The sequence below is a fragment of the Anabrus simplex genome, chromosome 6 (genome assembly GCF_040414725.1).
Source record: "Anabrus simplex isolate iqAnaSimp1 chromosome 6, ASM4041472v1, whole genome shotgun sequence".
NCBI classification, from domain to species: domain Eukaryota; kingdom Metazoa; phylum Arthropoda; class Insecta; order Orthoptera; family Tettigoniidae; genus Anabrus; species Anabrus simplex.
The window spans coordinates 183675703-183696414 of NC_090270.1; the positions used below are offsets into that span (position 1 = coordinate 183675703).

A 20712-nucleotide genomic window follows, 5' to 3' on the forward strand; every position below is an offset into this window, starting at 1 on the left:
CTTTTGCCTGAGTTTGAGGTTTAAGTGTACTTGGTTTGGTCTAATTAGTAAACCAATGGGAATTATATTGAGTACAACATGAAGGGAACATTTATTATTATTTTTATTATTATTATTATTATTATTATTATTATTATTATTATTATTATTATTTAATCCGTTTACCGTGCAGGGTTGTTTTTTCTTTCGGACTCAGCGAGGGTCCGACCGCTTCAAGGGTAGTGTTCTGGAGCAGAGACATTTGGACAGGGACAACATTAGGGGAGGAGGACCAGTACCTCGCCCAGGCAGCCTCACTTGCTATGCTGAACAGGTGCCTTGTGGGAGATGGGAAGATTGAAAGGGACAGGCAAAGAAGAGGCAAGGAAATGGCCGTAACTTAAGTTAGGTACGGAAAACCACATCGAGGATGGCTGAGATGCGAACTGAACGCTCTCTACTTAGTTAACCTCCCGAGACTGAGTGGACTCCGTTCCAGTCCTCGTACAACTTTTCAAAATGTCTTGTCAGACCCGGGAAACGAACCCGGGCCTCCGGGGGAGGCAGCTAATTACACTAACCACTACACCACAGAGGTGGACATCGTGAAATTATTTTGATATAATTTCTTATAAAATATTTTCATGTAATTGTTTGTCATTTTGTTGTTATGCACAGTTATGTTTTAATTTAATTTCGTATTTATCTGTACTACTGTAATTATCCATTGCCATCGGTATATCACCCAATTACAATGAATTTGTTAATAATAATGATAATAATAATAATAATAATAATAATAATAATAATAATAATAATAATAATAATAATAATAATAATAATAATAATCCTGGTATTTTCCCAACTACTTCCACTATGGATGGATTAAGCCCTGTTTTATGGTCGGTTGCCTTTCCTGAGGTCAACCCTATGTGGAGGAATGTATTCACTACTGCATGTTTCTATAATGGGTTGCATTGTAATGTCTTGTACGTACAGTACATAAAAATAGGTTACAAGGGGGTGGTCACTGCATGAGCTTGCGCTGCGACTATTTTGATCTATTGTGCTTCCCCCATATAAAAAGAGGGTGTACTCGGCGTCGACGTATAGCCTAATTCCTGTTGAATAACACCAAGGCATATCTTTGCTGGCAGGATCTAGTGTTTACGGTGCACTATGTCTTCTGGTATAGGCTAGAGCAATTTTGTTACATTCATTGATCTGTCTCAGTCTTATTCTTGGCTTTGACATTCTGAAAGTGACAGGTATGAGCGATGCTAGTAATGCCATCTCTTATGCAGCCAGTCCCTGCTATGAATGATGTGAAAATGTTGCTCATAGGGTTGGTTGATCCATGCATTTCAGTGGGCTTCGCAGAATGTAATAGCAACTTCTGGCTCGGTGAGGAAAGCGACGGGAAACTACCTCACTCCTCATTTCCCTAGTACGCCTCTTCAGTGATGCCTAGGCCATCTATGACAGCTGATGGCAGAGCTGTTGAGGATCCAACCAGCCTTAGAGCGGAGGAGTGAACATACATACATAACAGTAAGGCGCCTGCTCAAGGATTAAAGTCTCCATCGGACGAACGAATCACCATCAACGGCGCCATTATGCTCTCACTCCATAATGAAGACTACGGAGGGATTTAGAACTAAACGCAGTCTTTTAGCAGGCGATTTAGTGATTAGGACCTGTATACCTCCTCCTCTCCTACCCTGCCGGCCAACATTCTCATGGTGTAATGTTTTTTTACCGACGGGACTCGAACCGACTAACCACGGAGTCAGACCTTAAATACTTGACGTCGTAACGATTATGGCCACCAGGCAGGCAAAATTAAAATATTAACATGAACACAAACACCCAGCCACCTGAGCTAGAGGGATTAACTTTACGGGGTTGAAATCCTCAACCCGGCAGGCAACCAAACTCGGAGTCCTCTGAATCGATGTCCACTACGCTGACCATTTAGCCAAGGAAAGCGGATAATAATAATAATAATAATAATAATAATAATAATAATAATAATAATAATAATAATAATAATAATAATATAAAGACTTTCTCGCTAGAGAAGTTGGCAGTAACTTTTTGGGATGAACCTCGAATTGTCAATCATTAATCATAGTTCGCTTGTCACTCAAAGCAGGTGGGGAATACTGTCCTTCGCAGTATCGAATAGTATTTCCCTACTCCTAAAGGGAGGAGCGAAATCGTACTCTTGTGGGGGCCTCGGTTGCGAATGCAGCGCCAGAACTTACGCTGCGATAGTTTAAGCAACTAGCGCGACTGTATTGAGGCGGACTCCAGTTGCAAAGAACTTCTCGCACTCCACCGTGCTTTAAAACCCGGCGTACGGGGAGATCGCCAAATAGAAACTCTACGACGCTTACTGTGATAACAACACTATGGTTTTGGTGCGCGTGTGTGTCGTCATTAGTGTTATTTTAGGAGCGTTGCTGTTATGTAGTAATTTTTATTCCGGTAAGTCATTTTAAAAATCAGTTTTCTTCTTTAAACAGTAAGTTGAAAAATTTTCGTAAACTGACAGTGGCTTTTATATATGTCCTCTGTAAAATGTAGCTTTTTTTAAAAAAAACTATATTTATATATATGAAAGTGAGGGACGTAAGTTTTCTTTTTCAAATATTATCCTTGGGAGAACCGGGTAGTGAAGTCATTACCTATGTGTTTGCTATCATTCAGCTATAAACGTACTATTGCAGCATGTTGTAGAGACGAAAGTGCTAGGTTATCAGCATAGACAGTGTTGCTGGGGTGGGAACGTGGGACTGATCCCTACGTCAAACAAATAGACAAACTGTTTCTCTCTAGTATTAGGTACACGGGGCGAGTTGGCCGTGCGGTTAGGAGCGCGCAGCTGTGAGCTTGCATCCGGGAGATAGTGCGTTCGAACCCCACTGTCGGCAGCCATGAAGATTGTTTTCCGTTTTCAGTCACTCGACCGGGTCAGGAATGGAATGAATGAAGCCCCCATCTAGCGGCGAGGATAGGAATTGTGCCGGCTCCCGAAGCTTGTCGCACTCCTCTGGGCCAATGATTAATGAATGACAGTCGAAATGAAATGGTATTGGAGAGTGTTACTGGAATGAATTATGACAGGAAAAACCAGAGTACCCGGAGAAAAACCTGTCCCGCCTCCGCTTTGTTCAGCACAAATCTCACTTGGAGTGACCGGGATTTGAACCACGGAATCCAGCTGTGAGAGGCCAGCGCGCTGCCGCCTGAGCCACGGAGGCTCAGTCAACCCATTATAATTTTTCTAATTACGTTTTCTTTGTACCTAATACTAGAATTCTTTTTTTTTTTTCCTTTAGAATTTGCTTTACGTCGCGCTGACACAGATAGGTCTTATGGCGACGATGGGAGAGGAAAGGGCTAGGAGTGGGAAGGAAGCCCCAGCATTTACTTGGTGTGAAAATGTGAAACCACGGAAAACCATCTTCAGGGCTGCCGACAGTGGGGTTCGGACCCACTATCTCCCGGATGCAAGCTAACAGCTGCACGCCCCTCGCCCGGTAGTCACACAAGAGACCAAGCTATTCCACATACTCAACAGCCTTTCGTTTATAGTTCAAATCTACGTACATATGTTTCTCTCATGTTCCTGCGTGAGGAATCAAGTTATCATCAGGGTTGTTTGCGTTACCTGACATATATAGTAGCGGCGATTTGCGGGGGAGGGGGTTCATCGTCATTGTCGTCGTCCCCCGCACTTCGTGGATAAAGTAACTTATTTAATTTGTATTCACCCGCTTGCCGCGCGCATTCGTCAGTCTGACAGTCTCTTTAGCGTCTGTTAGTTTCTTAGTGTGTAGTCAAATACTAAATTATTTTTAATTGTATAATCACGCCTTACTTATATTTAATTGTAATACATGTGCAATATTGTTCCTTTAATGAAAAATTTATTGTATAGTATTGACTCAGAATCTGAAAAAAGAAAAAACTATTATTACCACGCTTAATTTGGTAAACTGTCAACCTTTACATCTCTATCAAAATTCGCCCAGAGAACAAAAAAAAAAAAGCGTAGCATTTTTTAAAGTTTCCATGTATACAGCCCTGTCCTCTGTCCGCTATATATTGCACAAACTCGGGTACTTTTGTTGTCTGCACATACTGTGTCCCCACTCCCCTTGTGATTCCCAATCGCCGCTACTGGTCATATGATAGCTCATTTCTAAAATAACTGTCCACGTTTATGTTACTGCTTTCCATGCAACAGGTAATCATACCTGTAAATACTAATAAGCACACTGGTTACAAGAAATGAAAGCCATAAAGGAAATTAAAATACCATCCAAACTGTCCAACAGGTTCTGTTATTGAATGCTGGGAGGCATTTCAAAACATATTTTTCTTCCAGAGAAAAAAAAAAAAAAGAACGAAAACAGCTTCTAATGTTGACATTCATTATTTAAACACGGGACATTTCCCGTATACGAATATATTGCAAGCGTTTGCCGCGTCTGTCCTCCCTCATCAAGTGACAACGCCACAGCACAATGAGCATGTACTGTAGCGAAAACAACTTTGGCGCAGCCAATCATGCACGCACCACCGGCGCGCCATTTTAAACATGTGAATATTAATTGTGCCTTCTAGTACGATGAGAACTTAATTCAGATTTTTTAATTTTTATTTTTACGGTTCTGCCTGTTGGGCTCACCCAACGTTTTTGCAGATTTTCAGCACGATCTGCGATTCCCCAGTTAAGACACTTCACAGTCAGTGCCAAGTTGAGGGATTTCTCCCTCGGCGTACGGATTTTTCAGAGTGGAATGAAGTGAGGAACTTTTTCGGAGAATAATTCAGAAAGCAGGAATTTGTTTACAGTATTCCATTTTCCTAAATTTTTACATTTCATTCAGCGTTCAGCTCACTTCACTGGTATCGTGAGGTGTTCACATGTCCCAAAATACCAGCGGAATGTTCTCTTTACAGAAAAAAAATATTTTGTACGCTTAGTTATAACTTATTAGGTGCAAAAAGACCGAACTCATTTTAAAAGAGAACATGGATTAGGAAACAATTACCAACTGGATTTGAAAAAAAGTGATGTACACCTGAGATAATGGTGTAAATCAACCAATAACCAATAACTCAAGATATTTTTCAGTCAGGACATCATACCACTAGTTTCTGTAAATTATTATTATTATTATTATTATTATTATTATTATTATTATTATTATTATTATTATTATTATTATTATTATTATTATTATTTGCTTTACGTCGCACCGACAGAGATTGATCTCATGGCGATGATGACCTTCTCTTACACTAAACCAAGGTTAACAACTTCATGAAACTGATAAAATTAAAGTAAATATGAAATAGTCTTAATTGATTACTAGCATCCGTTTACCCTCCAGGGTTTCCCTCCAACTCAGCGAGGGATCCCACCCCTACCGCATCAGGGGCAGTGTCCTGGAGCGTGAGACTTTACGTTGGGGGATAAAACTGGGATGGAGGACCAGTATCTCGTCCAGGCCAGGTGACCTCACCTGCTATGCTGAACATGGGCCTTGTGGGGGATGGGAAGATTGGAACGGATGGACACGGAAGAGGGAAGGAAGCGGCCGTGGCCTTAAGTTAGGTACCATCCCGGCATTTGCCTGGAGGTGAAGTGGGCGAGAAGTGGGAAACCATGGAAAACCACTTCGAGGATGGCTGAGGCGGGAATCGAACCCCCTGTACTCAGTTGACCTTCTGAGGCTGAGTGGATCCCGTTCCAGTCCTCGTACCACTTTTCAACTTTCGTGGCAGAGTCGGGAATCGAACCTGGGCCTCCGGGGGTGGCAGGTAATCACACTAACCACTACACCACAGAGGCGGACTACAATAAAAAACTGACGTGTGGAAAATTTTAAAGTCCTTTATCGGGTATCAACGTTCTCGGGTGAGGCAATAAAACCCGTTTATTTTTAAACGGCACGTTTCTGACGAAGTGCAACTGTCAGCACACAAATGCAACTGTCCGCATATCAGAATAACATAAAAGGATACAATGAAGTGGACGAGAAACAGCCATAATGGTTAATTAAACTGTGAAGTGCGGGTCACGTCTGGCAAGTGAAGCTCGATGTGTAGTACTTTACTGTGAGTTAATGTTAGTGAAGGGGAAAGATCCTTGGTTATCTGGAGATCTGGCGTTGCAATACTGGTATAGACTTTTTTTACTGGACTCCGTTACTCTATTATGCAACTGGACCATTTTCTTTTGTTAGTGGTTTAACGTCGCACTAACACATGGGCTAGGATTGGGAAGGGAGTGGCCATGGCCTTAATAAAGGTACATCACCAGCATTCGCCTGGTGTGAAAATGGGCTACCACGGAAAACCATCTTTAGGGCTGCCGACGGTGGGATTAGATTTAAAATTTAAAATAGTGTGCTGATACGACTGTTTGTGAATAATAATAATAATAATAATAATAATAATAATAATAATAATAATAATAATAATAATAAAATATTAAACGAGTTCATGCGATTTCCAGTTAGTTTCGAGGAAGCATACCCGCCTGTCGCGATGAGAACTAGGGTTCGAGTCTCACTCTACGCATTACTTTTTTGAACTTTTTGGAGTGTTGTGTTAACCAAATATGTACTTCTATTCGATGCGAAATCTGACATCGTGCTTTTAATTATGTTAGTCCTGAAAAGGACTGTTATAGACATGATTCAACATATTGTCCAGTATCATTCGGCTTGACCAACTTGTCGGACCCGAAGTGGCATTGACTCAACAACCTTCCTAAAGTATTCCTCGTCGAGGGCGATCTCCCATGCGTCCAACATAAAGCCCCACAATGCACCATGCGAACGCGGGGGGAGTGTGAGGCTAATGTATTTTTTAATACGTTGTTGTCACCTTGCCAAAACGCATTCCATGGGGTTCAAGTCTGAAGGTCGAGGGACCCAAGTGAGTAGTTCAACGGAGTCCTGCTCAGAAAACCAGCCCTGGGCACGACCGCTCGTGTGGATCGGGGTTGTCTTACACGAACAATACTACCTCATCTGGACAGCGCTCTCTCACATTCAGAACCATAATATTCTGCAGAATGTCTAAATATTGGTGCGATGTGAAACGGTCATCTAATATATCCGATGAAGCACCCCAGCCCTCTCACACGCTATCCACACTCAACACGACACAGATATGCGGCTACTATATATATCGTCGTATCGAGCTACTCGTGGACTGTAAACAGGAACCGGCCCGACCTTCCCCGTACTGAAGCAGAGAAGATCACATGATCCCAATTACGATTTAACTCCATCTCGGCAAAGTCTCACCGATCAACCATCTGTTCATTGGCGAGAGACTCTTTGGCGGCAGCTTTAATGCAATGGAGTCCGACTTCTCGTAATCGTATACACACCGTGTATGGACATCCAGAAAAATTGGTCGCCTGCATGAGCTCCGCTGAATTTAAGAAAGAGTTCTCCTGTAATGTTTCAACTAACCTGTTGTCTTCTTCCCTAGTAGAAACAGGATTTGAACCAATGCCCGGTAGAAGTCCAATGTCCCCTGACAACCGTCACTGCTATATCCATCTCTCAGCAGCCCTATGCGAAACGCCATACCGAATCGCTACCCCACGAATGTTAAAATTACCGTGTTGGACGAGATTCACCATTTTCTCTCTTGACGCATGTGAATAATGTGTCAAGTCAGAATGGAATGGAATGAAGCGTTTAGCATCAAGGTTAGAAAGGCCAAACGTGGTGTGTTCGTTGCCTGGCGTCACCACAGTGTATTCATTCGAGAACAAAAGATGAATTTACGCCGCGACTCGCAACCTAGCTGTTATGTTATGCACGAATTTTGTAGCCTACACCTGATCCACTGCGCTACGCGGGAAAGTGCTTTGTGCTTATAATTTCATAGTGTTGTATGCAAGTGCATGTCACGAGCAGAGAGAGTGGAGAGGGTGGAATGAGAGAATCACGTGTCACGTTTCTGTGGGCGACCTACTCTTTCTGTTTATTAACAAGTTCGTTTCTTTGAATCGCTGATATCTGCATTTTCGGAAATGATTTACTTTCACGAGTTAATGAGACAGTCAGCCACCTCATTCCTAATGTACAGCCGCTCGCAAAAATATTCGTCCGAGCTCGTCATGTGAGGACAATAGCCAACAGCACCAATACAATAACGAAGTTATTTGTAAACAAGTAATAGTATGTTTTATTTGCTATCTGAACAGCTGAGGATATAACTTATAGCACCCTAAGCACTGGCATTTGGAACAAATAAAAAACAATCGCACTGCTTGCAGGAAAGTCACATTGCAAAAGTATTCGTCCACAATAAGAACTCAAGGAATGTTCAGTCATTTCCTAAGTATCAGTAGCGCGTCGAAAGTCTTTTGGAATCAATCACGGCTTGAAGGCCTTTCAGCATGGATGTAACCAGTTTTTCTGTCACTTTCGGGCCTATTTTTGTGCCATTCTTCCATGAAGTATTGCTTCAGAGCTTCTTTATTGGGAATACGCTGCTTGCTCAGTTTATACTTTAATTCCACCCGTAAATGCTCTATTGGGGTTTAAGTCCGGGGACTGGGGTGGTGTCTGCAGCACATGAGATGTATTGTAGAGCAGTCATTCCCTAACAACCCGAGCAGTGTGCTTAGGGTCGTTATCTTGCTGGAAGAAGTACCCACTACCAAGACCTAATTTTGCTACTCTGGGTGTTAAGTGTTGCTTTAATATATTCAAATACACCATCTTATTCATCCGTTCAGGTATTATATGGCAGTTGCCTACCCCAGCCGCCGACATACACCCCATACCATTATGGAACCCCTTCCATATTTTAAGGTTGGTTGCATATTTTGACTTTGGAGCACGGCGTTCTTCTTTCTCCACACACGTCGTTTTCCAGAGCAATTAAATAGACAGAATTTGCTCTCGTCCGTAAACAACACGCGTTTCCAAAATGCTGGTGGCTTCATAACGTACTGTTTGGCAAACGCCAGCCTCTTCTTACGGTTCATCTCACTTATCCAGGGCTTCTTCTGGCTTGTACGCCCCTGCAAACCAGCTTTGTGTAACACACGTCGTACGGTGTCGGTACTGATGTTCTTCCTAGTGGAGGTTTGTACTTCTGTACGAAGCACAGGTCCAGACACATGGGGATTTTTCTGGACGGTGTGTATAATGCTTCGTTCTTCGCGTGCTGTCAGCTTCCTTGGCACCCCAGTTCCTGCTCTGTTGAGTACAGTTACACTGGTCTTATATCGCTGAATGATACTTGCGACCGTAGTTCGCGGTATTCCGGTTTTCTCAGCAATTACTCGTTGCGAATTACCAAGATGGTGGAGTTGGATAATTCGTTGGCGGTCAACAACAGTTCGTTCCCTTATCTTACCCACTATACTCAAGGCATGCACTAGATGTTGACTCACCGACACTGTCCGTATCACTGATGGACTGAGCTTGGTGATGTGTCTCACTTCCTCAATGCTGTGTTCGTTACACACGCCAGTGTACAAGGTGGACGAATACTTTTACGTTGCCATTTCCTAGCCCAACCACACTCATTATCTTTTATTAAAGAGTATTGACGTGCAAGAGGTATATTCTGCCGATATTATTGTACGTATATATTGCATATTTACTGCGTTTTTGTTTTTGAAAGTATCCGAAGCCTTGTAATGCATTTTTGGTGTTCAATATATGAAAAGGACAGACGGACGAATACTTATGCGAGCGACTGTAGTTTCATTTCCTTTGCGACCCATCTGAACCACTTTTATCCCACCAGTCAGTTAATACAGACTGGGTGTGGTAGACAACTAGTATGTCCGTTGCTTCCTTTTTCACAGCATGGTATACGAACACTTCTGTCCTGGAATAATTGGTCGTTACAACGTAAACATTTCTCATTTTCACACTCAAATACGGTCTTGCACTTGTGACTGATCTGTGGTGTTATGGGAAATCTCATGCATGTTACCCAAGGTGAATAGAGTCAGCACACTAGATATCAATCGACTTAAATAAGTCGCTTACTGTAAAATGTTTTGCTGTACGATTACTTATGTCGATGTCTGTGCAGGTTAGGGACTATAGCTGAAAGGGTTTTTCGTTTCGTAGGGATTCCATAGTGCTCCTTGATATTGACTTCAAGTTGGAAAGGTCGCCATCGGAAATAAGCTCACCGAACAAAAAATTAGTCAACCTAGTACGCACGCATAGATACATCGTTAAGCCTGTACAGATGGCGCAGCGAAAGAGTCCAGTGCTAAATCGCGCGCGCACTGCCTCTACGTGAGCATAAGTCAGTAGCGATCTGTGAGACATTGATGTTTTAAGCGGACAGCGAACGTCAACATAGGTAGATGTAAGGATGTGACAGAGTAGCCAAAAGGGGCGATCGTGTTTCGCCGAGCCCATGGCTGTACGGTGCGTGAAGTTGCTGGATTTGTTGGTGTTTTGCAACGGACTGTTTACGTGTCTACAAGCAGTGGTGGCCACGAAACATGACGTCAGAATTGTGGTCGGGAATAGACCCTGACTGAGAGGGACGGGAGACGCGTTTCACGGCTTGTAGTTGAAAATCGCTTTCAAACCCGACAGGATTTGCTGCAGTCAGCGAATCAAGGTCCATTCCAACCTATTAGCGAGAGAGAATTGCGACGGGAACTTAATGCAATGAACATTTGGAGTCGGTCACCTGGTAAGTGTTCATTCGTCACACAGGCACATAAAGCTGCACATCTTCAATGGGCTAGAAATAATCGGACGTGGACAGTAGCTCACTGGCGGAATGTAATATGGTCTGACGAATCACGCCTTTGTCTGTATTCCAATGACGCACGTCGTCGAGGGCACCGAAGTCCAAATGAAGCATTTCGTCCTGGATGTGTACAAGTTCAGGTTCAAGCCGGAGGTGGGTCTGTTATATTTTGGGGGTGTTTTTCGTATCATGGATGGGGCTCGTTCACTGAAGTGACCACTAACATGAACCAGCATGTTGATTTAAACATTACCGGGCGAGTTGGCCGTGCGCGTAGAGGCGCGCGGCTGTGAGCTTGCATCCGGGAGATAGTAGGTTCGAATCCCACTATCGGCAGCCCTGAAAATGGTTTTCCGTGGTTTCCCATTTTTACACCAGGCAAATGCTGGGGCTGTACCTTAATTAAGGCCACGGCCGCTTCCTTTCAACTCCTAGGCCTTTCCTATCCCATCGTCGCCATAAGACCTATCTGTGTCGGTGCGACGTAAAGCCCCTAGCAAAAAGAAAAAGATGTAAACATTATGAATGATCAGGTGTTGTCTTTCAGTCAACAACTGCATGATGATTACGCTATTAGTACGCCGAATTTTCAAGATGACAACAGCAAAATTCATCGGGCTCGACGCATATGTGATTGGTTTTATGAACAGGCCCCCACCCTATTACATCTCGATTGGCCTGCAAAATCACCTGACTTGAACCCCATTGAAAATCTGTGAGATATGTTGAAACAGCGGGTAAAACGCCGACATCAGCATCCCCGCAATTTGGTGGAATTGCGGGGATCAAATCCTCAGCGAGTGGCTTAACCCGGATGTGGCGTTCCTGCACGACCTTGTGGACTCACTTCTTGACTGAACTCAGGAGGTTATCAAGTCCAGAGGCGGAGTTACAAGGTATTGATTGATGCTTGTAATGATTTCTTCAGGGGTGACTATTTTTTTGTCCGGCGAGCTTACTTGCGTTTAGATGTTGCCCTCATTACCATATTGTCAAGGTAGATTCTCTCAGTTCAGCTGGTATGGTCACAAAGCTTAGATGGTGAGCGTAGTTTTGTGGAATGCCAAGGTATATTAGGTAGATCTGTCATTCACAGAAGCATAACGTAATGAAAGATTTATCTCAGGACCTTATCTCTTCGATTACATACTTGCAATGGGTGTGTCCAACGCGTGTGTTCTGTTATATTGAACTGGGGAGTTCTATTACTTTAACTGCGCTGACTTGTATTTATTTTCTCTCCTAAGTTTTCCAGTTATTTTTCCGTAATACTAGAAATTCTTCTTACATCCGGCCCATTGGCCGAATGGCCAGCTGTTCAAAGAGTCCCAGGTTCAATTCTCGCCCGACCCGGGAATTTTAACAGCGTTTGGTTAATTTCCCTTGCCGGGCTGAGTGACTCAGACGGTTGAGACGTTGGCCTTCTGACCCCAACTTGGCAGGTTCGGTCCTGACTCAGCTCGGTGTTATTTGCAGGTGCTCAAATAGCCTACGTCAGTCTCGCATCGGTTGATTTACTGGCACATAAAAGAACTCCTGCGGGACTAAATTTCGGCACTCCAGCGTCTCCGAAAACCGTACAAAAATAGTTAGTGGGACGTAAAGACAATACGATGATTATTTAGTTAATTTCTCTAGCTTGGGAACTGTGTGTTTGTGTTTGTCTTAATACACGTTTTCAATTATATACAACACATTATGGTACCAATTAACACAGAAACACGGAATAGTGAATGCATCCCTCAACATAGGATTAGTGATAGGAAGGGCATCCGGCCGTGAAACTGGGTAAAAGCCCGACGAGGAGGAGGAGGAGGAGACTAGGAATTACCCTTACCATACTTTCTAAAGCAAGCTTGTAGTTTTTGAGGCTGTTGACGTCGAGATCATGGCCATGGAACCTCCAGTTTTATGTGGAATCCAAACCACAGGGACGTGACCTTTGATTTTAAAAATCCCACATGCATTGGCCGGGATGTAAACTACGGGCACGTTGTTGTGAAGTCAGTGACTACACCAGAGAGCTACCACACCCCGTGTTTTCTCTAGATCTATGGGAACTTTCTGACATTATATTGTGCGGATCAGTCAGGGCCAGTAAATGAGAAACAATTGTCACAGCATATGGTAGGAAGGAACGATTGTGCAAGAATATAAAACGTTCGGTTTAATGAATGTCACTTTTGAACGCTTATGAGGGGTTGACGGAGTAACCTAGGGCAGTTAGGGACTTGGATCAGCTGTTTAAGGCAGGTTGTCCTCTGTGCCGTCACGTGCAAACTTTATTGTGGAAATCGCCGAATTCGGCAGGGTACGAACCCAAAACATTCAAGTTGAGAATGAGGAAGCTAGACCACTGCGATAGCGCGCGCCCCGGTAAGGAGAAGGAGAATTTATTTTTTAATTTACGCATTGTTATCTTACTGAGCCTCCGTGGCTCAGGCGGCAGCGCGCCGGCCTCTCACCGTTGGGTTCCTTGGTTCAAATCTCGGTCACTCCATGTGAAATTCGTGCTGGACAAAGCGGAGGTGGAACAGGTTTTTCTTCGGGTACTCCGGTTTTCCCTGTCATCTTGCACTCCAGCAATAGGCCTACTCTCCAATATCATTTAATTTCATTTGCCGGTCATTAATCATTGACCCAGAGGATTGCGATAGGCTTCGACAGCCGGCACAATTCCTATCCTCGCCGCTACGGTGGGAGGCTTCATTCATTTTCATTCCATTCCTGGCCCGCTCGAATGACTGAAAACAGGCTGTGGGTTTTAATACAGACGTTTCCCCAGGTAGGAAGAACTTGGCGGATATACTCAGAAGAGGACAGTAATATACATATCCTACTCATCTGATGCTTTGGAGCCATCGGTATAAAAGTGGACAAAAATTGTGGCTACGTGGAGTGTAGAAATGACATTACAGTGTTATTTAGATCAGTTTCTTTGCCTACAGAGTTGGATAAATAAGCATTGGTATTTGACAAAGCTGGCAGGTTCGATCCCGACTCAGTCCGGTGGTATTTGAAGGTGCTCAAATAAGTCATAAAAGAATTCCCGCAGCACAAAATTCCGGCACCTTGGCGTCTCCGAAAACCATAAGAGTAGCTAGTGGGACGTAAAGTCCATAATATTATGTCCTGTTCTAAACATCCGCTTTGCGCCATCGATAAACCTACTCTCACAAGGGAACATCGGCAATGGGTATGTCGCCGATCGCGATGAAACTTGGAAGACACATGGAGGTACACGTAAAAACGATGTCGGCATCAATTTTGGGTGCCAACATTCATGAGGGCGTTAACTACGGGGCCTAAAAGTTGCTTCATAAATACATTTTTCAAATAAATGTCCTGTTACTGTTTTTTATACATTTCACGATACGAAATGTGAAAAGCTCTAGTATCAGAATGTCAGGAATGTCCGCTTTCTAATCTCATTTCTTGATATAAAACCATCTTCCACCTTCTCCAAATTTAACGCCTTAGTAGCCTCCAAAGACTACTGAACTCCAGGTCTTAAGGCGACTTAACATGCAGTAGGAGAGTTTTTTGTGAGGGGGTGCAAAATGGCACTCTGCCCCCTAAGATCATTTTTGGTGGGGGCAGAACACGCCTTGCGCCACTGCAGACACTGACGTTTATGCTCTACTGAAGTGCATGACAAGAGAACAAGATATGTTTGCACTGTCTGTCATATTATTCCACTCTGTGTGGATCCATGTTTTCGGAAGTTTCAAGGAAAGTAAGACAGATAACTCCTAGCAAAGTTTTCACTGTCCTAAGAGAATTTATCTTCTTTTGTTTTCGTAACAGAATGTACTTAATCCTTACACAATCTAACTGTGAATTTGAGTTGTATACAATTTTCAATTTATTTTAATAATGTTATTTGCTTTACGTTCCACTAACTACTTTTACAGTTTTCGGAGATGCGAGGTGCCAAAATTTAGTCCCGCAGGAGTTCTTTTACGTTCCGGTAAATCTACCGACACAATGCTGACGTATTTGACCACCTTCAGATACCATCGGATTGAGCCAGAATCGAACCTGCTAAGTTGGGGTCAAAAAGCCAGCGCCTCAACCGTCTGAGCCATTCAGCCCAGCTCAATTTATTTTAGCAGCCTTTGTTAAAATAACCTATTACTTGAGTGAGATTCAAAATGGGCCGTGGGAAGAATACTTCTCACCATATTATTGGGGTACCAAAAATAAAATTATTACTCTTTACTTGCCTTCCCATTCCCAGACTAAAAAGAAATATGTTGCACTGTACCAAAAATGGCCTGTGAAAGGGTTATTCTGATCTCTTGCTATCTTTTGTTCTTAACATTTTGGGGAAAAGAAAACTGAATACAGTGAAATGATGTATTTCAAAATTCCATTGCATTTTTTCATATTATAGCAAAAAAGCCGTCACCACATTCTATTCACACAAATGTCCGCTGCTGCTACACTCTAACAAACAACTGTCTCTCGATGCCCACTCGCTAGCACAGAATGCGCTGCGTCGGTAGATGCAGAGTGGGTCTCGGTCCATAGGTGGCCACGGCTGGTCCATGGTCCAACAGCTCTGAAATCTGACCGGCCAACCGAGCAGAGGAGGGATGACCACTGCTCTACCGTGGCTCTACGCCTCAGCATTCGGGAGACGGGACAGGGCTGGACCTCACGGCTGGCCCCAACCGTGGGCTGTCCTGAGAATAGTTTTCCGTGGTTTTCCATCCTCCTGCACTAAGGCGAATGCCGGGACAGTTCCTAGTATAAGCAACGGCCGCCAACTCCCGCACCTTCTCCGAGTATCTCCTTCACCGTAACAAATCTCCCGGCCTGAGAGACGGTGTTACCGTCTAAGAGGCCCGCCGCCCCCCTTCAGGGGTGGAATGAAAACATTTTGGTAGTAGTAGCAGAATACGCTGACATCGCCCTCTGTTCGCTTTTCCTTGAGTTGAGGATGCATACCTACCACCGTCAGGGTAGGAAGATAACGAGAGTTGACCAAGGGAAGTAAGATGAGCAAAACGAAAGAGAATAAGCTGCCACAAAACAATGCCAGAGCAGCTGGGGCCAGACTTATATTTTTGTTCGACGGATTACGTTAACGGATGAAATTTTCTGAAAATAAATAAATACATACATACATACATACATACATACATACATACATACATACATACATACATACATACATACATACATAATTATAGACCGTTATGCCTTTTAGCGTTCAGTCTGCAAGCCTCTGTGAATGTAATAAATGTCACCACAATCCCCTATTTGCAACTAGTGCTTTGATCTTATTTAGTTATCTTTAAATCGTTTTCTTATCTTTAAATCGTTAGAAACTGAGTCTAACCATTGTCGTCTTGGTCCTCCTCTACTTCTCTTACCTTCCGTACCAGAGTCCATTATTCTCCTAGGTAACCTATCCTCCTCCATTTGCCTCACATGCCCCACCACGGAAGACGGTTTACGCGTACAACTTCATCCAACGAGTTCATTCCTAAATTAGCCTTTATCTCCTCATTCAGAGTACCATCCTGCCATTGTTCCCACCTGTTTGTACCAGCAATCATTCTCCCAACTTTCATGTATGTTACTTCTAACTTATGAATAAGATATCCTGAGTCCACCCAGCTTTCACTCCCGTAAAGCAAAGTTGGTCTGAAAGCAGACCAATGTAAAGATAGTTTCGTTCGGGAGCTGACTTCCTTCTTACAGAATACTGTTGATCGTAACTGCGAGCTCACTGCATTAGCTTTATTGCACCTTGATTCAATCTCACTATATTACCAACCTGGGAGAACACACAACCTAAATACTTGAAATTATCTACCTATGCCAGCTTTATATCACCAATCTGACATTCAATTCTCCTGGATTTCTTACATACTGACATCAATTTAGTTTCGGAAAGGCTAATTTTCATACCATACTCATTGCACCTATTTTCAAGTTCCAAGATATTAAACTGCAGGCTTTCGGCACAATCTGCCATTAAGACTAAGTCGTCAGCACAGGCCAGACTGCTTACTACATTTACACCTAATTGAATCCCTCCCTGCCACTTTATAACCTTTCAGCAGATGGTCCATGTAAACTACGAACAACAAAAGTGAAAGTTTACAGCCTTGCCTAACCCCTGTAAGTACCCTGAACCAAGAACTCATTCTACCATCAATTCTCACTGAAGCCCAATTGTCAACACAAATGCCTTTGATTGATTTTAATAATCTAGCCTTGATCCCATAGTCCCCCAGTATGGAGAACTTCTTTTCCCTCGGTACCCTGTCTTATGTTTTCTCTAGATCTACGAAACATAGGCACAACTGTCTATTCCTCTCGTAGCATTTTTCAGTTACCTGGCGCACACTGAAAATTTGATCCTGACAGCCCCTCTGTGGTCTGGAACCACACTGGTTTTCATCCAACTTCCTCTCAACCACTGATCGCACCCTCCCTTTCAAGATGCCAGTGAATACTTTGCCTGGTATACTAATCAATGAGATACCTCGATAGTTGTTGCAATCCATCCTGTTCTCTTGCTTATAGATAGGTGCAATTACTGCTTTGTCCGATTTGAAGGTACCTTACCAACATTACATGCTAATGTTACTACTCTATGAAGCCATTTCTTCCCTGTCTTCCTACAATACTTGACCGTTTCAGGTCTAATTTCATCTATTCCTGCTGCTTTATGACAATGGAGTTTATTTACCATCCTTTCCACTTCCTCAAGCGTAATTTCACCAATATAATTTTTTTTCCTCCCTATGAGCTCCGTTGTTCGCGACACCACCATGAAGATTTCCTTTTACGTTGAAAAGATTTTCAAAATATCCCCTCCACCTCTCCAGTGATTCCCTGCGATCTACTATGAGTTCACCTGAATTACCCAAAATACTGTTCATTTCCTTTTCCCCTTCCTTCCTAAGTTTCTTTATTACTCTCCAGAAAGATTTCCCTGCTGCTTGACCTAACCTTTCCAGGTTATTACCGAAATCTTCCCACGACTTCTTTTGGGATTCAACAACTATTTGTTTCGCTCTGTTTCTTTCATCTACATACAATTCCCTGTCTACATCAGCCTTTGTTTGGAGTAATTTCTGATAAGCCTTCTTTTTACGTATATAAGCTGCTCTCTCTTCATCATTCCACCCAGATGTTTGTTTTCTTTTCATCTTTAAACATAGTTTTTCCCAGGCACTCCCTTGCTGTTTCTACTACAGCATCCCTGTATGCTACCCTTTCTCTTGCTATATCCTGAACCTGCTTACTGTCCACTGATCGGAATTTCTCACTAGTCATATCAATGTACTTCTGTCTAATTTCCTCATTCTGGAGATTTTCTACCCTTATTCGTTTGCAGACAGATTTCACTTTCTCTATCTTGGGCCTATAGATACTTAGTTCACTACAGATCAGATAGTGGTCTGTTTCACCGAAAAATCCCCGAAAAACCCTATATTCCTAACAGATTTCTGAATTCGAAGTCGGTTAAGATATGATCTAGCTTACTAGTTTATATAAATTTCAGGGAGAGATTTAGAAGGGCACACCCGAATGAATTTCCCATTTGTTATCATGAAAGTGATGGAATGGCACCTAGTGTGTAGTTGCGAAACAGACAAAGGGGATCAGCATGACAAAAAAAATTATGTCTTTACAGATAACCTTGAAATTCCAGATGAATAAACAATAATAACATGTTTATAAACTATTGCCGATAATCCTGATTAACTGCTAAAACGATAATCACTTAGTTAAGAGATACAGTATACTGTATAGGCCTACAAATCCTTTATCGGCAGCTAAGTATTAGATTTATAACGTTTTAATTAAAGAATGTTGAGGAATATTTAAGCTAGAAGTCTTTAACGAGCTGTAAATATACGAGCTGCCTCTATGGATCATTGGTAGAGTGTTGGGCTCCGGATTCCCAGCATCGTGGGCTGCAACCCGACAGAGGCAGTCGGAGTTTTGAAGGGAAGAAATTAGTAATTTCGGCACTCCATGTCGTACGATCCCTGGTGACACACATTTGGTGTAACTGGCACCCAACTGGCACACATTTCTCTGCACCCGCTTAACGCGTTACTGTGTAATCCAGTTTCTCCCTGTGAATGTATTAGAATTGATTTTCTATTGACCTTCAGGAAGATTGGATTTCTGAAAATGCAGGATGCATATTCCGGTGGAGCTGAATGAAAAGGCGTATGGCTTTTAGTGCCGGGAGTGTCCGAGGACATGTTCGGCTCGCCAGGTGCAGGTCTTTCGATTTGACACCCGTAGGTGACCTGCGCGTCGTGATGAGGATGAAATGATGATGAAGACAGCACATACACCCAGCCCCAGTGCCAGTGAAATTAACCAATAATGGTTAAAATTCCCGACCCTGCCGGGAATCGAACCCGGGACCCCTGTGACCAAAGGCCAGCACGCTAACCATTTAGCCATGGAGCCGGACTCCGGTGGAGCTAGAAGCCCATATTGGACCACAACTTCACTGGAGTGCTTCTCCAACCACCTGCTTGCCACCACAGAGCGGTGACATGGCGTATTGTCCTGTTGAAACATGGTATCTCCATCAGGGTACTCTAGGGCCAGAAAGAGATGCACATGGTCTGAAAGAACGTCTACATAACGTGCATCTGTCCCTGCAGCCGGACAATGGGGCCTAATTGCGACCATGAGAACGCCGCCCACACCAGAACTGAGCCACCTCCCGCCTGGACACAATCTTGTTGACACGCAGGATCCAAAGCTTCATGGGGCATACACCACACTCTCACGCGCTCATCAGCTGGATACAACTGGAACCGGGATTCATAGATCATGCCACACACCGCCAATAGGATCATGCCACACACCGCCAATAGGATCATGCTACACACCGCCAATAGGATCATGCCACACACCGCCAATGCTCCATGGCCCATTGCCGATCTTCGCGGGCCCGTGCACGTCGTTGAGCTCTGTGTCGAGATTGCTCAGGAACTACTTGAAGGTGTATGAGTTTTACTTTGACCTGTTTGATGCATATTTAAGAATAATGTATTAATTTTCTTTGTAAGTATAAGAAATAGTTGATTTACTTTGTACCTTAGTAGAGAAATGTGTATTTGTTAAACCGGAACCAAGATTAAAGTAAAGTAATAGTTTTTTCTTGAATCCAAATAAACAAGCTTTCCTCTAGTGTGTGAGTTTCATTTTGACTCACTGTATGTAAAAACTAGCAATGTCAGTTGGGTTTCCAACAAGAATAACCATAGTGAAATGATTTTGGATGTTTTTGCTTGCAAGCCATAACACTTTCTAGCCATCTTGTGTTTGGACTATCGGTTGTTATTTACTGTACTTTGCATTGATAAGAAGAAGGGAAAAACTTCACCAGAAATGGGATGAAATAATTAGTTGCCGCAGCAAACCATCTCCGTTTGATGTTGTTGTTTATGCTTAATGATTTCAAACTTGTAGTAGCTCCTTACTTCTTAAAACACCAAGACCATACCTAACTCTCAAATATCTTCACCTGATGGAAATAGCAGATGACTGCCCCTTACTTTTGTAACGGGGTACGTACAGTGGCCGCTGTGGTAAGTGTAACATTCGCAGGAAAACCGTGCTTCCTCACAGTTGAAAACTAACCCCATTGTATGGAGGTCCCAATCCCCTAGTAAAGTTGAAGGACTTAAAATGGTAGCGAGCATTCCTTCAGAAGCCAGAAGGTAGCGTGTTCTACACGCAGCTGGAAGAGAACCCACAATGCATTGCTGATGGTGATGTTGTTATATATGAAGATAACAGTGACGGATGCACCGAGTGAAAACGTTCTAGTGATCCATGGCATTACAGTGCTTTTCTCGTAATACGTTTTCAATACCATGTGATGTAGAAAAAGTAAGAAAATCTACCAAATATCTGTAATATAAACACAGACTGTCATCAAGTTTTGCTAAA

At 43.0% G+C, this 20712-nt stretch overlaps 1 protein-coding gene across 1 annotated transcript in view; it reads left to right on the forward strand.

Moving 5' to 3' along the window:
* Positions 1-2308: 2308 nt before the first annotated feature.
* Positions 2309-20712, forward strand: part of LOC136876274 (uncharacterized) — a 135914-nt gene continuing 117510 nt past the window's right edge. Inside the window, exon 1 of the mRNA XM_067150084.2 lies at positions 2309-2469. Within this exon, the coding sequence (XP_067006185.1) occupies positions 2394-2469 (76 nt within the window). The 5' untranslated portion in view covers positions 2309-2393. The remainder of the gene's footprint in view (positions 2470-20712) is intronic.